This window comes from Pongo pygmaeus, chromosome 2 (assembly GCF_028885625.2).
Source record: "Pongo pygmaeus isolate AG05252 chromosome 2, NHGRI_mPonPyg2-v2.0_pri, whole genome shotgun sequence".
Classification (NCBI taxonomy): Eukaryota; Metazoa; Chordata; class Mammalia; order Primates; family Hominidae; genus Pongo; species Pongo pygmaeus.
Window position 1 is genome coordinate 178,915,840 of NC_085930.1, and position 16,456 is coordinate 178,932,295.

The 16,456-nt window shown below is 37.4% G+C and overlaps 1 protein-coding gene across 4 annotated transcripts; it reads left to right on the plus strand.

Annotated features, from left to right (window-relative positions):
• The first annotated feature begins 47 nt into the window (after positions 1-47).
• On the plus strand, positions 48-15,988 carry MYNN (myoneurin). 4 transcript variants are annotated; one of them, XM_054480972.2, is made up of 8 exons: positions 48-1,103; positions 1,907-2,203; positions 6,398-7,191; positions 8,208-8,367; positions 10,072-10,250; positions 11,081-11,164; positions 12,242-12,328; positions 14,017-15,988. In XM_054480972.2, the coding sequence occupies exons 2-8, from the start codon at positions 1,938-1,940 to the stop codon at positions 14,277-14,279; spliced, it is 1,833 nt and encodes a 610-aa protein (XP_054336947.1). In that variant the 5' UTR covers positions 48-1,103; positions 1,907-1,937; the 3' UTR covers positions 14,280-15,988. The 4 variants fall into 4 exon arrangements, with proteins under 4 accessions (XP_054336947.1, XP_063518478.1, XP_054336948.1 ...); XM_063662408.1 differs by having other exon boundaries at positions 1,907-2,073; positions 6,382-7,191; XM_054480973.2 differs by lacking the exon at positions 11,081-11,164.
• Positions 15,989-16,456: the final 468 nt, after the last annotated feature.

Genomic DNA, 16,456 nt, shown 5'->3' on the forward strand with positions numbered 1-16,456 from the left:
GAGATCACGCTTTTTTGTTGTTGTTGTTTTGGTTTTTTTTTGAGGGAAGCCTTAGCTTAATGTATGCCGGTCTTTCAAAAGACATGATCTTGATAGCAATTTGAGAGTTTGAACTGTAAGTTTTTGTTACTTTATTCGTTCACCAAATGTTTTTATGGAAGCCTTGCCACGTGGAACACGTGTCCCGGGTTTTAAAAAATGAATTTGACTCACCAGCTAACACTGAAAAAATAATGTACAGCCTAGAAGGAAAGATCAAAGTGTAAAAGTGGTTAGTCCTGTCGCCTCCTGAGCATTTTTGTATTATATCACTTGGTTTTTCGTCTGAAGTGGATGTAAATAATCGTATTAAAAATCTTCTAGTCCAGACGCAGGAAAACGTTTTCCGGTATAAAGCCCACCTTCCTCTAATGTTGCGCATGCCCACTGTGCCCAGCTGCTCCGCTTTCGTGCATCCCAGACTTCTGTCACCAGGTAAGGGCATCTTGGACGCTGAGCTACAGTTGGCTGGGCACAAAAAAAACCAGGGGGTGCCAAGAGTTTTCAGGTACGTAAGCGGGAAAAGGGTGCCGAGTCTCAGCTAAAAAATCCCCCATGGCAGAGATCCAAGTACACATGCAGCAGTTTCCACTGGTGGGGCCCCGAGGAAGGGGAGGATGATGGGAGAAGACAAGCAACTACAAGCCCCCGCACGCAGTGCGCAGCTGGCTTCAAGAGAGAGGCCCGCGGTGCAGTGCTGCCGGGCCTCGGCGCAGAGCTTCGGCGGAGCGCCAGACGCTGACTGCCGGCACCAGAATGCTCGCGATGAGGAAGACAGGCGGAGCGCTGCGAGCTAGCAAGCCCTCAGCTGTCGTATCCACGACGCCTGCTGCTTCGGGGGACCCCTGGCATGCTGGGGAGTGGGTCTCTGTGGGACATCCTGTCCCGCCCTGGCCGGCGCCGGACCCCCACGGCCCCAGAACCTCCCGCACTGCCACGGGATGACAGAGCCGGACGTGACGCCACCGTGGAAGGAAGGGAGGGGCGGAGCGTGGCGCTGTGACGTCCTCCCAAGATGGCGGAGACAGAGTGAAGAAACCGTGCTCCCCCCTGGGTTGCTATCGGTGAGTTCCTACTTCACCCCCAGCCCGCCATTCCCGGTCTCTCCAGAACCTGGGCCATCAGAGGGCAGGCTCCTTGGAGTTCCAGCACGGGTCGGGGCGCAGGTGGAAGGCTTGGGCTAGGCAGCCCCGGGGTGGCCTGGGCCACAACCTCTGCTGTGGGAATTCGCGGGAGTGGGAGCTGGGCAGAGGGCAGGGCGGCAGAAGCCGAGGAGGGACTGGCTTGGGTTGTCGCTCTCAGATGCCGCCTCGCGTAGAGAGAGTGGGAAGGGAGAAGGTGTGGCCTCCTTAGCGCGAGTGATAGAACCTTTGACAACAAGCCATGGCCCGGCGCATTCCCGGCTTTCTGGGCAACCACCTCGCGTTTTGGGGAAACTGCACTGGGGAAACTAACAGGTTTTGGTGACTTGAGAGCAGTTTTTAAAAACTCGTACTGTTTTGCCCCTATGTGTCCCAAGAGATCATGTCTTAGTGGTTTAAAAAAATTTTTTGTAACATAAGTATGTCTACTGAGCTTGAAAATTTGAGGGTTCAACAGATGTGAAAGCGTCAGGTTTTGCGGTGCTTTTTGCAGGTGGTAGAAGTGTTGCCATTCACCGTCACTTATTGATGTGTCCAAAGGATTGTGTTAGTTGATCAAGGTAACCAAAGATAGAAAGGCACTCATCCGTTCATTCTTAACCATATATGTTTGATAAGGATTTTCAAGGGGGCTAAAATTGTTAGTTATGTTCTCTGTCCCTTCCCTCACTGAACGTTGATGAAAACTTACGGTTACTGATTTACTGTTTCTTTTTGTCTTTTAGATCAAGGGTAAAATTCCATTCTGATATCAAAATGCAGTATTCGCACCACTGTGAGCACCTTTTAGAGAGACTGAACAAACAGCGGGAAGCAGGTTTTCTCTGTGACTGCACCATAGTGATTGGGGAATTCCAGTTTAAAGCTCATAGGAATGTGCTGGCCTCCTTTAGTGAGTATTTTGGTGCGATCTACAGAAGCACTTCTGAGAACAATGTCTTTCTTGATCAGAGTCAGGTGAAGGCTGATGGATTTCAGAAACTGTTGGAGTTTATATACACAGGAACTTTAAATCTTGACAGGTAAAGTACACATTTTATTTTCAGTTATAAAAGTTAGTCAGTAGTCTTCACAGCAAAAGTAGATTTGTATTTTTTCCATTCATTCTCTGAACTCAAATTCTTCACCTATTTATGCACACAATGTTTGTTTTTATAAAGAAATCAGTATCACTGATTTAGGATGAGCAGGCAATATTTCATAAGCACAGATAATAAACAGTAAGAGTTCTGACACGTTTATTTACTGAAACAAAGCCTGTGATTTCACTTATGTAAACTTGAACATTAAACACGATGAATTTATTTTATTTTATTTTTGAGGCGGGCTCACTGTCACCCAGGCTGGAGTGCAGTGGGGCGATCTCGGCTCACTGCAACCTCTGCCTCCCGGGTTCAAGCGATTATCCCACCTCAGCCTCCCTAGTAACTGGGACTACAGGCATGCACTACCACACCTGGCTAATTTTTGTATTTTTTGGTAGAAACAGGGTTTCACCATGCTGGCCAGGCTGCAAACACAAAAAATTCTAAGTTACTTCCAGTTTCCCATTGCTTTTTGGTCCTTGAATTCCTCTGGTCTTCTGTCTCCCTCATTCTGACTCCTGTTATCTCTGTTAACCTACCAGTACTAATACTAAAGTAAGGTCAGAGATGCTACAATGATTCTCTAAGATGCTTACTGATGTCACTGCATTAACAAGAAGTGGGTTCTGAGGAATCTGATAATGCAGGCACTGTGTGTCTCCCCTGTATAACGAACCATATAATTAGATTAATATCAATACATTTACAGATTGTAGGGGAAAAGGTGGAGGGAATAAAAGCGAAGAGAAACTGATTAAATTACCCCTGTCTTATTTCTGCCTCTCTTATGAAAGTGAACATGAGTAGACTGTTCATAATCTTCTGACATAGGAAGATTATAGGCTTTGGAATTAGATCTTTCCTGTCAGTCGCTATGTCTCCTTGAGCATGATGCAATCTCTCTGGGCCTCAGTTTCCCCATCTGTCAAAATGAGATGGTAATAACTACCTTGAGGCTAAATAAGGTTTTACTTGATCCTTATTCACTTCCCACTGAACGTTAATTTCTTTATTTTTCTTCTTTACCCTCTCCTCCCCCTTTAATTCCACATTTCTTGGAGAAAAAATAGAAAAAAGAAAAAAGAAACACCTGAAATTCTGCTACCCACTGATAACCCCTGTTAACCTTTTGATATATATTAATTCATTCTTTTCCAGATCTCTGTAGAGATGTGCATGTATACATTAAGCAAAATCTTTCCCTCCCTTTTATATTGTAACTTATCATGGAAATATTTAAAAATCTAGAATCAGGGTGCTCATTAATCCTTTTGACGAGGAAACATTCTTGTGTAAGAAGTATCCAGTGGGGGGAGGGGAGGGAGAGAAAAGTAAACTTTCATGCTATTTTGGAATTATTTTTAAATTTTGGTATAATGAAATCTTCAAGTGAGTTATTTATAAGTTGATTAAAGGAAAAGAGCAGTGTGAATTTTGGCTGGCCTTCAATTTAATGGTTTCCCTTTCTCTCAATTAACTATGCAAAACAAAAAAATCTTGATTTGAATACACAGTAGAGCACTTTTCTTTGAGACTTCATGCAAAGAACCAATGTGAAGAACAACCAGGTGTTTTGTTCAGTCTCTTGGTACATATCTTTCCTGGGGACTGGGGAGCTAATTCCTTGAGTTCAGCTAGAAATGTAAGAGAAGATTTATACCAAAATAGAAAGGCTTACAACTTAGTGATTAAGAAAACAGGTAGAATAATAGAATTAGGTTGGCTCAGGGGCCAGATTACCTTGGTCAAATCTTGGTTCTAACATTCTGTGCTCTTGGACAGGTTACTTTATTTCTTTGGACTTCTGATTTTTCACTTGTATGTAAAATGAGGATTATAATAGATTTCATAGGCATGTCCTGAGGATAATCTTATAAAGCATTTAGGCATGTACCTGGCAATATGTAATTAAATGACCTTCAGTGACTGTTCACAGAATGTTATCTAATACTTGTAAACAAAAGCAAATCTGTTATTGAAGTATTGATTGGTTCTCTTAACTGTGACTGAGATTATAGCCATCTATGAAATAGTTTGTATGAATTACCATTTCAATGTTGAACAAATTTTTTTTTTTTTGAGACGGAGTCTCACTCTGTCGCCCAGGCTGGAGTGCAATGGCGTGATCTCGGCTCACTGCAACCTCCACCTCCCAGGTTCAAGGGATTCTCCTGCCTCAGCCTCCTGAGTAGCTGGGATTACAGGCACCCACCATCATGCCCGGCTAATTTTTGTTATTTTGTAGAGATGGGGTTTTACCGTGTTGGCCAGGCTGGTCTTGAACTCCTGACCTCAGGTCATCCGCTCACCTTGGCCTTACAGGCATAAGCGACTGCACCTGGCCTTGAACAATTAATGTATGACTTCCTGCTAACTTATATTGGTCTTAAGGCTACCTGACCTTGTTATCTGTTTGGCGGTTTATTTTATGGAGCACTAAACACAGTTAGAGACCAAAAGATCTTTTTTAGTGGCCCAGCCCAAAAGACAATTTTTAGAAAGCTATTGTGACGCTAAATTAAATAAGGGGAAACATACAGGTGGCACTTGAGGCAAAGCAAGTTTAATTAGAAGATGATGAGAACATGGGTAGAGATTTGTAGATACTGTAGCATACTTTTAGAGATCTTAGAGGTTCATGACACTAGTTATTTTTTATTTTATTTCAAATTTTAGTCCTTTAAAATAGTATCGCCAGCACTATATTTACATTGTCAGCTATGATTAAAACCCTTTTCTGGCTTATACTTACAACAAAGAGGGAAAGAGATCATCTTCCCAAAAATAAACCATATTTAGGGAAAACAGGAAGATTATTTTAGGGTAAGGGGTGTGTGTGTGTGTGTGTGTTGTGTGTGTGTGTGTGTGTTTCCATCCTCAAATACTTATAACAGTCATGTTTTTAGTGTTAATACCAACTCAACTCTAATTTTATAGCTAAGAAAGTTGAACCCCCCAAAGATGCTGACTTACCCTAATTAAGTCAGCCAGTAATGTCAGAGCCAGTGCTAGATTAATCAAACAACCTTTCACCACATTGTGAACTTCTGAAGGACAGAGACTATTTACTTATTAATATCTTAGTACCACACATGGTAGATGCTTAGTAAACATTTGACTAGAATATTGAACAAGGTGGCTTAAGTCTTTCTTTGTAAGTCTCATATCACAAACACTCCAGCTAATTTGGGTTGAGTATCACCAAAAAAGGTGGGAGGGTTGCTAGAGAGAGTTTAACATTCTAAAACCTTGTTCCTCTAAGTGGATTCCTCTAAGCAACATTGGCATCACCAGGAAGTGTATTAAGAAATGCAGGCTGTGCTGGTGGCTCATGCTTGTAATCCTAGCACTTTGGGAGCCCAAGGTGGGAGGATCACTTGAGGCCAGGAGTTCGAGACCAGCCTGGGCAGCATAGCAAGACCCTGCCTCTACAAAAAAAATAGCCAGGCATGGTAGCACATGCTTGTAGTCCCATTTACTTGGGAAGCTGACGCAGGAGCCCAGGAGTTCAAGGCTGCAGTGAGTTATCATTATACCAGTGCACCCCTGCTTGGGCAACAGAGGAATACTCCATCTCAAAACAGAAAAAAAATGCAGAATCTCAGGCCCCATCACAGACCTACTGAATTTGAATGTACGTTTAACAGGATTCCCGGGTGATTCACATGCACAGCAAAGTTTGGGAAACATAATTAAAGTCCCTCACAGGGGAGCAGGAGAAAATAGTAAGAAACAAGTGTCATTAGACTTTCCCTCTTGCCAATCCAGAAAAGTTGGTTGCTATCTGAAGAGGCCTCAGGATGAATGGAGGAGGTAGTGAGTTACCATCAGCTATTTTTGTGTTCTAGGGTTTTAAAAAGCCAGAAAATTTAACATTTAATTTTTCTGCAGTGGTTCACTGTCAGCTGTGAATAGCCATTATCTTTCATCTCTTGAAGTTCTGTAAAATTGGAGATTTTTTACCTAAACATTATTCTGAATGAATTTATAAATATATTTTTCTCTTAGTTATGTCTTTTTCAGCATTCTGCTTCATTAGGTCTTTAAAATACATTGAAGTATATATGCAGCTCTGTTTCGAAAAGTTTTTCTTTGATCAGAATATTGTCATGTAGCCTTGTTTCCTTGCAGTTGGAATGTTAAAGAAATTCATCAGGCTGCTGACTATCTCAAAGTGGAAGAGGTGGTCACTAAATGCAAAATAAAGATGGAAGATTTTGCTTTTATTGCTAATCCTTCTTCTACAGAGATATCTAGTATTACTGGAAACATTGAATTGAATCAACAGACTTGTCTTCTTACTCTGCGAGATTATAATAATCGAGAGAAATCAGAAGTATCTACAGATTTGATTCAGGCAAATCCTAAACAAGGGGCGTTAGCAAAAAAGTCATCTCAAACAAAAAAGAAGAAGAAGGCTTTCAACTCCCCAAAAACAGGGCAGAATAAAACAGTGCAATATCCCAGTGACATCTTAGAGAATGCATCTGTTGACTTATTCCTAGATGCAAATAAACTGCCCACACCTGTAGTAGAACAAGTTGCACAAATAAATGATAATTCAGAACTCGAGTTGACATCAGTTGTGGAAAATACTTTTCCAGCACAAGATATTGTGCACACTGTTACAGTGAAACGGAAACGTGGAAAATCACAGCCAAACTGTGCTCTGAAAGAACACTCTATGTCTAATATAGCCAGTATCAAGAGTCCTTATGAGGCGGAGAACTCCGGGGAAGAGCTGGATCAGAGGTATTCCAAGGCCAAGCCAATGTGTAACACATGTGGGAAAGTGTTTTCAGAAGCCAGCAGTTTGAGAAGGCACATGAGAATACATAAAGGAGTCAAACCTTACGTCTGCCACTTATGTGGAAAGGCATTTACCCAATGTAACCAGCTGAAAACGCATGTAAGAACTCATACAGGTGAGACGGGTGTGTGGGGAGATATAATTATTTTTATACTGTGACTAATATAGTGTATTTTTATAGAGAGTACTTAGCACACACTACTTGTGACCAGAATTTGGTATATTTTTCTATTCATCAAAGTATTTAACAGTGTTAAACTGTTGAAAATTTATTTGTAATTGTAACCAAGTATTTACTGGCTGTTTAAGCCCTAATGCATCAACTCCTTATACCATTTTCCCTCCAAATAAGCATGTTGATTCTAGCTTACCAAGTATTTAACAGAGACAAAGACATTAAAACTGATAAAGAGAAAATGTAATTACAATTCAGGCCAGTTTTCAGATATTGCCAACACTTCTCATTACATACTTCGAGACTCTGTTGACTTCTGAACATGTTCATTGGAATTACACATACAGTGTTCCCTAAGCTTCTACAGTTACCTTTATTTTGCATGTCCTCTGCCTGGTTGGAAAGTATGAGCACCCATTGGTACGTTTAGATTCGTACTTTTTTTTTTTTTTTCTGAGACAGAGCTCACTCTGTTGCCCAGGCTGGAGTACAGTGGCGCGATCTCGGCTCACCGCAAGCTCCGCCTCCCGGGTTCACGCCATTCTGCTGCCTCAGCCTCCCGAGTAGCTGGGACTACAGGTGCCTGCCACCAAGTCCAGCTAATTTTTTTGTATTTTTAGTAGAGACTGTTAGCCAGGATGGTCTCGATCTCCTGACCTCGTGATCCACCTGCCCCCGCCTTCCAAAGTGCTGGAATTACAGGCGTGAGCCACCGAGCACAGCCCTAGATTCGTACTTTTTAAAATGCCATATGTACTTCTCTCGTGAATTCAGAAACACTAATTTCTTCTGATTCTACTGGTGTTTTCAGTGGTCTGGAAAAGATTATATTTGTTTTCAGTTCCAACAGTTAACATTTTCTTAATAACAAAGCTAGTACTGTTGATGAAATCTTATATGACTTATGCAACCAAAACACTATTTTCTTCTAAATACAAGTTTTATTGTTCCTTTAGGTGAGAAGCCATACAAATGTGAATTGTGTGATAAAGGATTTGCTCAGAAATGTCAGCTAGTCTTCCATAGTCGCATGCATCATGGTGAAGAAAAACCCTATAAATGTGATGTATGCAACTTACAGTTTGCAACTTCTAGCAATCTCAAGATTCATGCAAGGTAAAAAACCAAATGAGTTGTTTGATCTTTTAGTCTTTTAATCACCATAGTCTTATGAATAGACTATTATATTAGAATTCAGGACAGTAGAATTGTAATTGTGGTTCCACCAAACAATATTAACACATTCAAGGAACCACAAGGAAGCCACAGTGGTTGATAGGAAATAAGCAGGGGGTGGGGACTACTAGGAAATAAGGTCAGACTGGTCCAGAAATAAGATCAGAATGATCCAGAATGCAACTTAAGAGGATCATTCTAACTGGTATAGGATTATAAGAGTGGAATCAGGGTAAACAGGAATCTATAGATAAAACCCAAGCAAGGGTGATGGTGGTTCAGGCCAGGGTGGCAGCAGTGAAAGAAATAAGTAGCAGTAGATTCTGGATATATTTTAAAGTTAGAAATAACAGAATTTGCAGACAGATTGTATGTGAAGTCTGGAAGAGAGTCAAAGATGATTCTGAGGTTTTGGGCCTGAACCCCTATAAAGATGGAGTTGCCATTAACTGAGATAGAGAAGGTTTGCGGGTAGAACAGTTTAAGTGGAAGTGCAGGAATTTACGAGTACAGTTCTGTGCGTGTTAAATTTGAGATGACTTAACACTTCTGAATAGAGGTGTGTAATAGATAATTGGTTATCTAAGTCTGCAGTTCAGGGGACTGGTTTGAGCTGAAGATAACAGTTTGGCAGTCATCAGCATATGACAGTATTTAAAGCTGTAACCCTGGCTAAGGTCACCAAGAGAGTGAATGTGGACAGAAGAAATCAAAAGACGGCCCTGAGGCACTCTAACTTTATGAGTTCTGAGAGATGGGTGAGAACCAGCAGAGGTAACTAGGAAGGAGCAGCCAGTAGAGGAGGAAAACCAGGAAAGAGAGCTGCCCTGGAATCCCAAGTGAAGGAAGTTATTCAGATGGGAGTGGTCAATTGTAAAATTCTGTGATAGGGAGATGAAGACGGAGAATTGACGTGGATTTAGCAAAGTGGGAAGTCAGCAGTGCTCTTGACAAAAGTATTATTAGTAGAGGCCAGTAGAGAAGAAATGGAAGTAGATAGAACACTTGGAGTCTCAAGGTTTTGGTAAAGGGGAGCAGAGAATGGAGGAGCAAGTAAGGTCAAGGGTCTTTGTTTTGTTTTTGTTTTTGTTTTTTTAATCTGGGAGACATCAGTATATTTGTATACCGTAATCCAGTGGAGTGAGAAACATGGATGATGTAGGACTGGGGAAACTGCAGAAGTGATATCATTAAGTAGGATCTCAAGTATACAAATTGGAATTGATGGATTCAGATGAACTGTCACCCTCATGTCATATGAATTTTTCTCAGTGAAATAGGAAGCAGGGATGTCACCTGAGAGTAACAATGGGTGAGGAGATGCTGATGGTTTGAGGAGAGAGTTTTCACAAGTCAAAGAGTGACTAGACTTGTGAAAATAATTGCCTGCAGTATTAGGGGCCCACTAACAACCATATAAAGATCATGGAAAAACTTTTTGAACTGATCTCAGAACTAATGTTTTGATAGTAAGTAAAATATTTGTTTTTGGCAGTGTTTACACTGAAACAACTACTGATTTTAAATACATAGTCTTGGCCTGTTAAGATGACATGAAATAAAATGTATAAAAAACTTTATGAATTCTTGCTACATAGACTGACCTCCAAATTGTTTTACTTATTTAACTTTATTTACTAACAGGAAGCATAGTGGAGAGAAGCCATATGTCTGTGATAGGTGTGGACAGAGATTTGCTCAAGCCAGCACACTGACCTATCATGTCCGTAGGCATACTGGAGAAAAGCCTTATGTATGTGATACCTGTGGGAAGGCATTTGCTGTCTCTAGTTCTCTTATCACTCATTCTCGAAAACATACAGGTAAGTTTGACAGGGAGAGACTGCTTAAAATAAAGTTATAAATAAAAGAAAAAGGGGACTTGGGCCTTTAGCGAAGTAGATTGGAAACTTTGTAGTTAGATATCTGTTTATACTTCTATAAGGTATGTTTATGATTTTCACATATTTGTTAAATATAAAAGCTGACTTATTTTCTAGAATAATACAAGGTGGGTGAAGTAAATTATATAACTTACACATTAAAATCAGTGAGATAATTTTGATATTATATAAACTTGCATTGAGATGCGTTTTGTGACTTTATAAAAACCTTTTCAGCTTCCTGAAGGGTCATCTCCTGTAGTTAGGGTTGGGGAGTGGGTTTGGGTTGAACATTGATTTTTTAACTTCTTAGGACCTTTCCTACACAGATATTCTGAGATTTTCAAATAAAGTAATTCAGATGCAAAATAGCAGTTTGGAAACAAATTGCTTTTTTAGGGTACATTTTTTAAAAGACTTCCCTACATACTTTTATTCTCCTTTATTAATATAGTAGATAGCAAGAATAGAAATGTGGGTTTATGAATTGACATGTTCTTAATCATATAAAAATCAAATTCCTTGCCCAAATCATCGCTATTAGAAGGGACATTTTCAGGAATAAAGTTTTAATATATGAAAACTTATGAACAGTATACAATAATTACTAATACTCATTTACTTGGATCACTGAAAATACCTCTAAAGTACAATATAGAGAGATTTTAATTTAAATAATATTTCAGAAAAGCTTACTTTAGATTATTTGTAATTGATAAATATTATATTGGTATAGTACACCACTTCGCTATCTTTTATTTTCCATCTAGGTGAAAAACCATACATATGTGGTATTTGTGGGAAAAGTTTTATTTCCTCAGGAGAGCTCAACAAACACTTTCGGTCCCATACAGGTCTGTGTTTAGGGAGAACGTATTATTTTTTGTTCTCTCTTAATTTCTTTTTATGTAAACCTTGACTTTTAAGCCATTATGGACTATATGGTATTTAGTCATACTATACCTATAGCAATATCTTAATGTATAAATATCAACTTATTTGCTTATTTTGTTTTTTTGTTTTTTTTTTTTTTAGTTGTTTGGAGTATGAATTAAATTTGTTAAAGAATTGTGTTGGTTTTCCAAGAAATATGCCAGATAATCAATAGTTTTTAAATGATTTGGATTAAATTGCACAGATATACCAAGAAATGAAAAGGAATAGGTAATACCAAGATAACATCAGATTTTCTTACTAAACAGTGTTTAGTATGCAATTTTTAGGAACAAATTTTAATTTTGACATGTTTATTGTAAAAAGTAGTTTGTAAATCGTATAAAGAAAATATTGAATGTAAAAAATTTTAAAACAAAGGAAAATGCCACTTTGAAAGAGTACTGTTCTGACATTCTCTATTTAAAAATTCCTCGTCATAATTCCTACCTAGAATAATGTGAGTACTTAATAGAGATTTAGTAAGTTTTTGGTGACTTTATATTCTCATGTGCTTTAGTTTACACCATAAAGCACTGAACAGTTCTTATTTCCAAAGAAGTGTAATATTGTAGCATGCTGTCAGTATTTTTAAGGATTTTCTAATTTGCCAGGTACCTGAGAGCAGAAACCATGATTATTACACTTATTTTCTCCCAGCTGAATCTCTTAGCCAGTGTCTGGCATATAATTGACACTCACTAAGTGTTTCATAGAAATACAAGAGTAGGCTTTTGTTTGTTTTAGTTTGCAAATACATTTCTGTTCATGAAAATGCTCAAGTTTTCTTGAGATACAGATTTTTTGTATAAAGGAGTGTCTAGGTTGTATAGAATCTTTCATTTCACTATATTGTCACCAGGTGATTAAAGTTACAATTTGAAACCAAATTTAAACACTATAATAATTTTTGCCTTGTGTTCATAAACATTGATATTTTTGTCTTAGCTAGCAGCTTTTAAAATATTGAAATTTAAACTTTTAAATTTGTTTTTCAGGAGAAAGACCATTTATCTGCGAATTGTGTGGAAATTCTTACACAGATATTAAAAATTTAAAGAAGCACAAAACAAAAGTCCATTCTGGTAAATGCTTGTGTTTTGTTTTGTTTTGTTTTGTTTTTTAATTTGGTGCTCATATTAGTGCTATTCCTTAAAATGTTCAGATGAGATGTCCATTTAAGCAGTTTAAATTAAATGTCTATTTCAAAAACTAGGTATATACATGTGAGGAAAGTAGCTTTTTTGCAGAAACATTCACTCTGGATTTCTTTTCATATTGAATCTCTTATAAAAAAAAAAAACTTGAAACATTTCCTCCTTTTAAAACCTGACTTAATAACAGTCCCAAGCATGAAGGAACATATAAGCAAGCTTTGTGTCACTGTTTTCCATACTGGAGTCTGGATAACTCAGGGTTTACTACGGTTATTATGAAAAGAAAAGTTGTGGGGGATGTTATCATGAACACTAGTCCAGAAATGTTTAAGAGGAAATAGGGAAACAGGTAGTCCTACGTTGTTATAATATATAAAAATGGAAAGCCAAACAATAAGTTTTGAGTCTATTGGTTAAAGTGAATTCTTAAAAAAGTTTCCCTGTGCTTACCATTTTATTCTGTCATTATTAGACATGACACTAGGCCCTTCTGGTGTGTAAATACTTAAACATCATAAGTATTAAGTTAGAGACATTAAAAACTGCAGTAAGTCATTAATTTAACCACTTGTTAAATTTCTGTAAGGTGTACTTTCAGGGAATATGAAGTTAAACAAGGCATAGTTCTGGTACTCAAAGCACTTGCAACCTGGTGTGCGAGACCGGAAACCTAAATAAATAATTAAATAAACTAAATAAATAGGGAAAATGTAGGGCATAATCGACACAAAAGTGCTAAAGAAGATACTACGTTTTTCTGAGGTAAGTAATAGAAAAAACTTAATTTTAACTTGAAGTATGGAGAAGAGTTCAAAGATGGAGATGGAAGAGAGGATTCATTCCAGGCAGAGAACATTGTAAAGAGTCAGTGGGACAAGAAGGAAACCTTGGCTAGTTGAAGTGAAGAGTAGTTTGGGAAGAATACAGATAATTACAATTTTACAAAAGCAGTTTTGTCTGTGTAACAAGGACAGTGAAACCAAAATCATGTCAACACTTTAGAGTAACGGAAGCATGTTAAAGCCATTGGAAAATTTGAAGGCAAAAAGTCAGTGTGCTAATTGCTCTCTTGAGTAGAGCAGAATTTCTCACCTCTGAAAATATATGAAAGTGCCATACATACTGTTCTGAACTCACAGAATAATATGAACAACTTATTTAAAACATTCAGTGAATGAAAAGAGTATTTCTTATCACTGTTTAATATTTTGAGGGAGTTAAAGAAGTATAACGACATTTACTCTCAAAGAATTTACAGTCTGGTTGAGGATTCAAGGCATACCTGAGTAGAATGTTAAATGGCAATAAGAGAGATAGATGCCACAAGGCAGTATATGAAAATTGACAAACGTGTGATTAAGCCGATAAAACAGCTCGCCCTGTTTCATTCTTAATCAAGTCCATTTTTTTTTAATGGAGTTGGTGCTTGAACTTAACCTTGAGGCCCAGATTGAATTTACATAAATAGTGAGGAGGGCATATCTACAAAAGAGAAACCGCTTGAGTAAAGGTATAGAGGTTGAAATGTAATTTCTGGGAATGGTAAGTACATTAGTCTACCTCAGGGGTTTAGTTTTGTTTTAAAGATAATGTAGATTTTTTTCCTTACATTATAGGTGCAGATAAAACTCCAGACTCCAGTGCAGAGGATCATACTTTGAGTGAACAAGATTCCATACAAAAAAGTCCTTTATCAGAAACTATGGATGTGAAGCCTTCTGATATGACTTTACCATTAGCTCTTCCACTTGGGACTGAGGACCATCACATGCTTCTGCCTGTCACAGACACTCAGTCTCCTACATCAGATACATTGTTGAGGTCAACTGTGAATGGGTATTCAGAACCACAGTTGATTTTTTTACAACAATTATACTGACTTTGTAAGGAATATGGAATTGCTAAAATATCATTGGTAGCAAACATCTCTGGTAAGGTGCATATATTCATATTAAATTCCCATTCATTTGAGTTGTGACCATTATTTTTCATTCACTGAAGTAAAAGCACCTGATGCTGCATCACAACTGCAATGTTTGTTTTTATTTTAGGCTTTATGTCTATACTTCACAGAGAGCGTTTTAAGTAATGAATTATGTACCACTATTTTGGGTGGATGAGTTTTATTTTCTTTTAAAGCTGCCTTAATTCCATTTTTATTTTGCATTTTAGAATTGCCCTTCATTTACTCAATCAGCCAGTTAATGTGATTCAGTTGTGACCTGTGGGATTTTAAAATTTTCCTGCCCTCATAATTTAAGCAAAATCCACGATAGTATCAGCCCAAGAGTGTGTTGCTATTTGTAAGCCCTGTGGATCAATACATAAACTATGGAGAAAAATAAAATTTCATATTTTTGCTTGTGAAAATTTAGGCACTGAATAAGAATTGTGCTATTTCTCTATTAATATATTCTGTTAGAAATAACTTTTCTAATGAAACAAAAAAATGTTTCTCAAAATCTAGAAAAGTGCATATAAATTTTTGTTCATTTAGAACTCAGTATTCTGGAGAAAACCAATGGTCAGTACTTTTGGTTTCAGTTATCTGAGATTGTATTTTCAAAATGAATTTTAAGTAGATAATTTGGTGTTTTTATCTTGTCAAAGACAGTTTCAAAATTTGATTCAGTTTATGTTTTATTCAGTTCTAAAATATTGGAGATGAGGAAAATGTACTTGAGTTTTGAAATATTTTGGTAAGCCTCTCTTATTCCTGTTATGCACTTTTTAAAATAAATATTAAATTCCAGAAAGAATTAATGCATACTAGAAATCACTTGGCTTTTAAATTTGGTACATTATATTGCATAAAGAGTTAAGAAATTAACCTCAATTATAAGTAAACATTTTGAGTTACCAGAAAGCCAACTTTAATTAAATATTTTATATCTGAGTTTTCTATAAGTTTGGGGTTTGTTAATTTTATCAATTAAACCACAACTTTTGGTGGTGGTTGTAATTTCACAATGGTCCTTTTCCTTCCAAATGAATGTAGAAAATTCGTTATTATCCTGATATTGGCACCACTCATCCCCATGCCACTTTTCCCACATATTAATTTATTTCACTGCCTGATCTTTGGATATGAAATTATCAGTTCCACAAAGTCAATTTTTATAGTGCCGATCAAACAGCATGGTGGTATTCTTTTTCTTTTTTTTTCCCCCCACAAGGCTGTTGTTCAGTGTGAGATGACATCATTTCTTATTTCTGCCATGCTGTGGCTTTTTTATTTTCTGCTTTTAAACTACACCTGTAGCACAGTTAATATGTTTTTTATTGGTATTGATTTAATTCATTAATTTTCTCTATTTGGGACCCAAGTCATAAGAACCAATTAGAGGACATAATAAAAACACTTAATGCTTGTAGTCTGTAGAGATCTTCCCCATTTCACAGCACACACATTATTTTCATAATAAATTGCCACTGGTGGGACATGGGACTGACGTATTTGAATAGTTTGAAATACCACCTTTGTATGATACAAACTTAATATTTGATTATTTTATCTAAGAAATCTATGCATGTGTATTAAGTTAAAATAGTGGGTTTAAATAAAATTTATAAAGCATTAGAATGTTACCTAATCTCTTCTGGGTTAAATGTGATAGGAATGTATTGGAATGTGAAGAAATAATAGAAAATTAAAAGACTCAGCCTCTTTAGGAAGTTTGCTAAAATGGAGAGGTTATGTTTAATTTATTTATATCTTCATTAATCCAAGCATCTAATGAACAAAAAACTGCTACAGTGACGTCATAATTCTATAAGGGCAATAGTTGCCAAATTTCCTCTGGTATTATTAGCATTCTGCCTTTGCATAGATTAGCCTTCAAATTTATTATTTTTAGTATTATTTGATACGACTGAAGTGGCTAAGATTGACTGAGCTTTTCTTGATCACATTTTCTGCTTCTTAGCTAAAGTAATTTTATCCAAATTGACATGGCTTGAGTTGTCATCATTTTCTGCTCTTCTAGAATGATGTGTAGAGAAAACTTGAAGATACTATCCCTTCTTTGGCATTCTTCTCTTAATGCTATGCTATTA

What these genes read in the sequence shown, in the direction of transcription:
- MYNN (XM_054480972.2), top strand. Translation starts at nt 1,938, where the DNA reads ATGCAGTATTCGCACCACTGTGAGCACCTTTTAGAGAGACTGAACAAA. An exon ending in GGAACTTTAAATCTTGACAG is followed by an intron (nt 2,204 to 6,397) that starts GTAAAGTACACA and finishes GTTTCCTTGCAG; the next exon opens with TTGGAATGTTAAAGAAATTC. An exon ending in ACACTTTCGGTCCCATACAG is followed by an intron (nt 11,165 to 12,241) that starts GTCTGTGTTTAG and finishes TTTGTTTTTCAG; the next exon opens with GAGAAAGACCATTTATCTGC.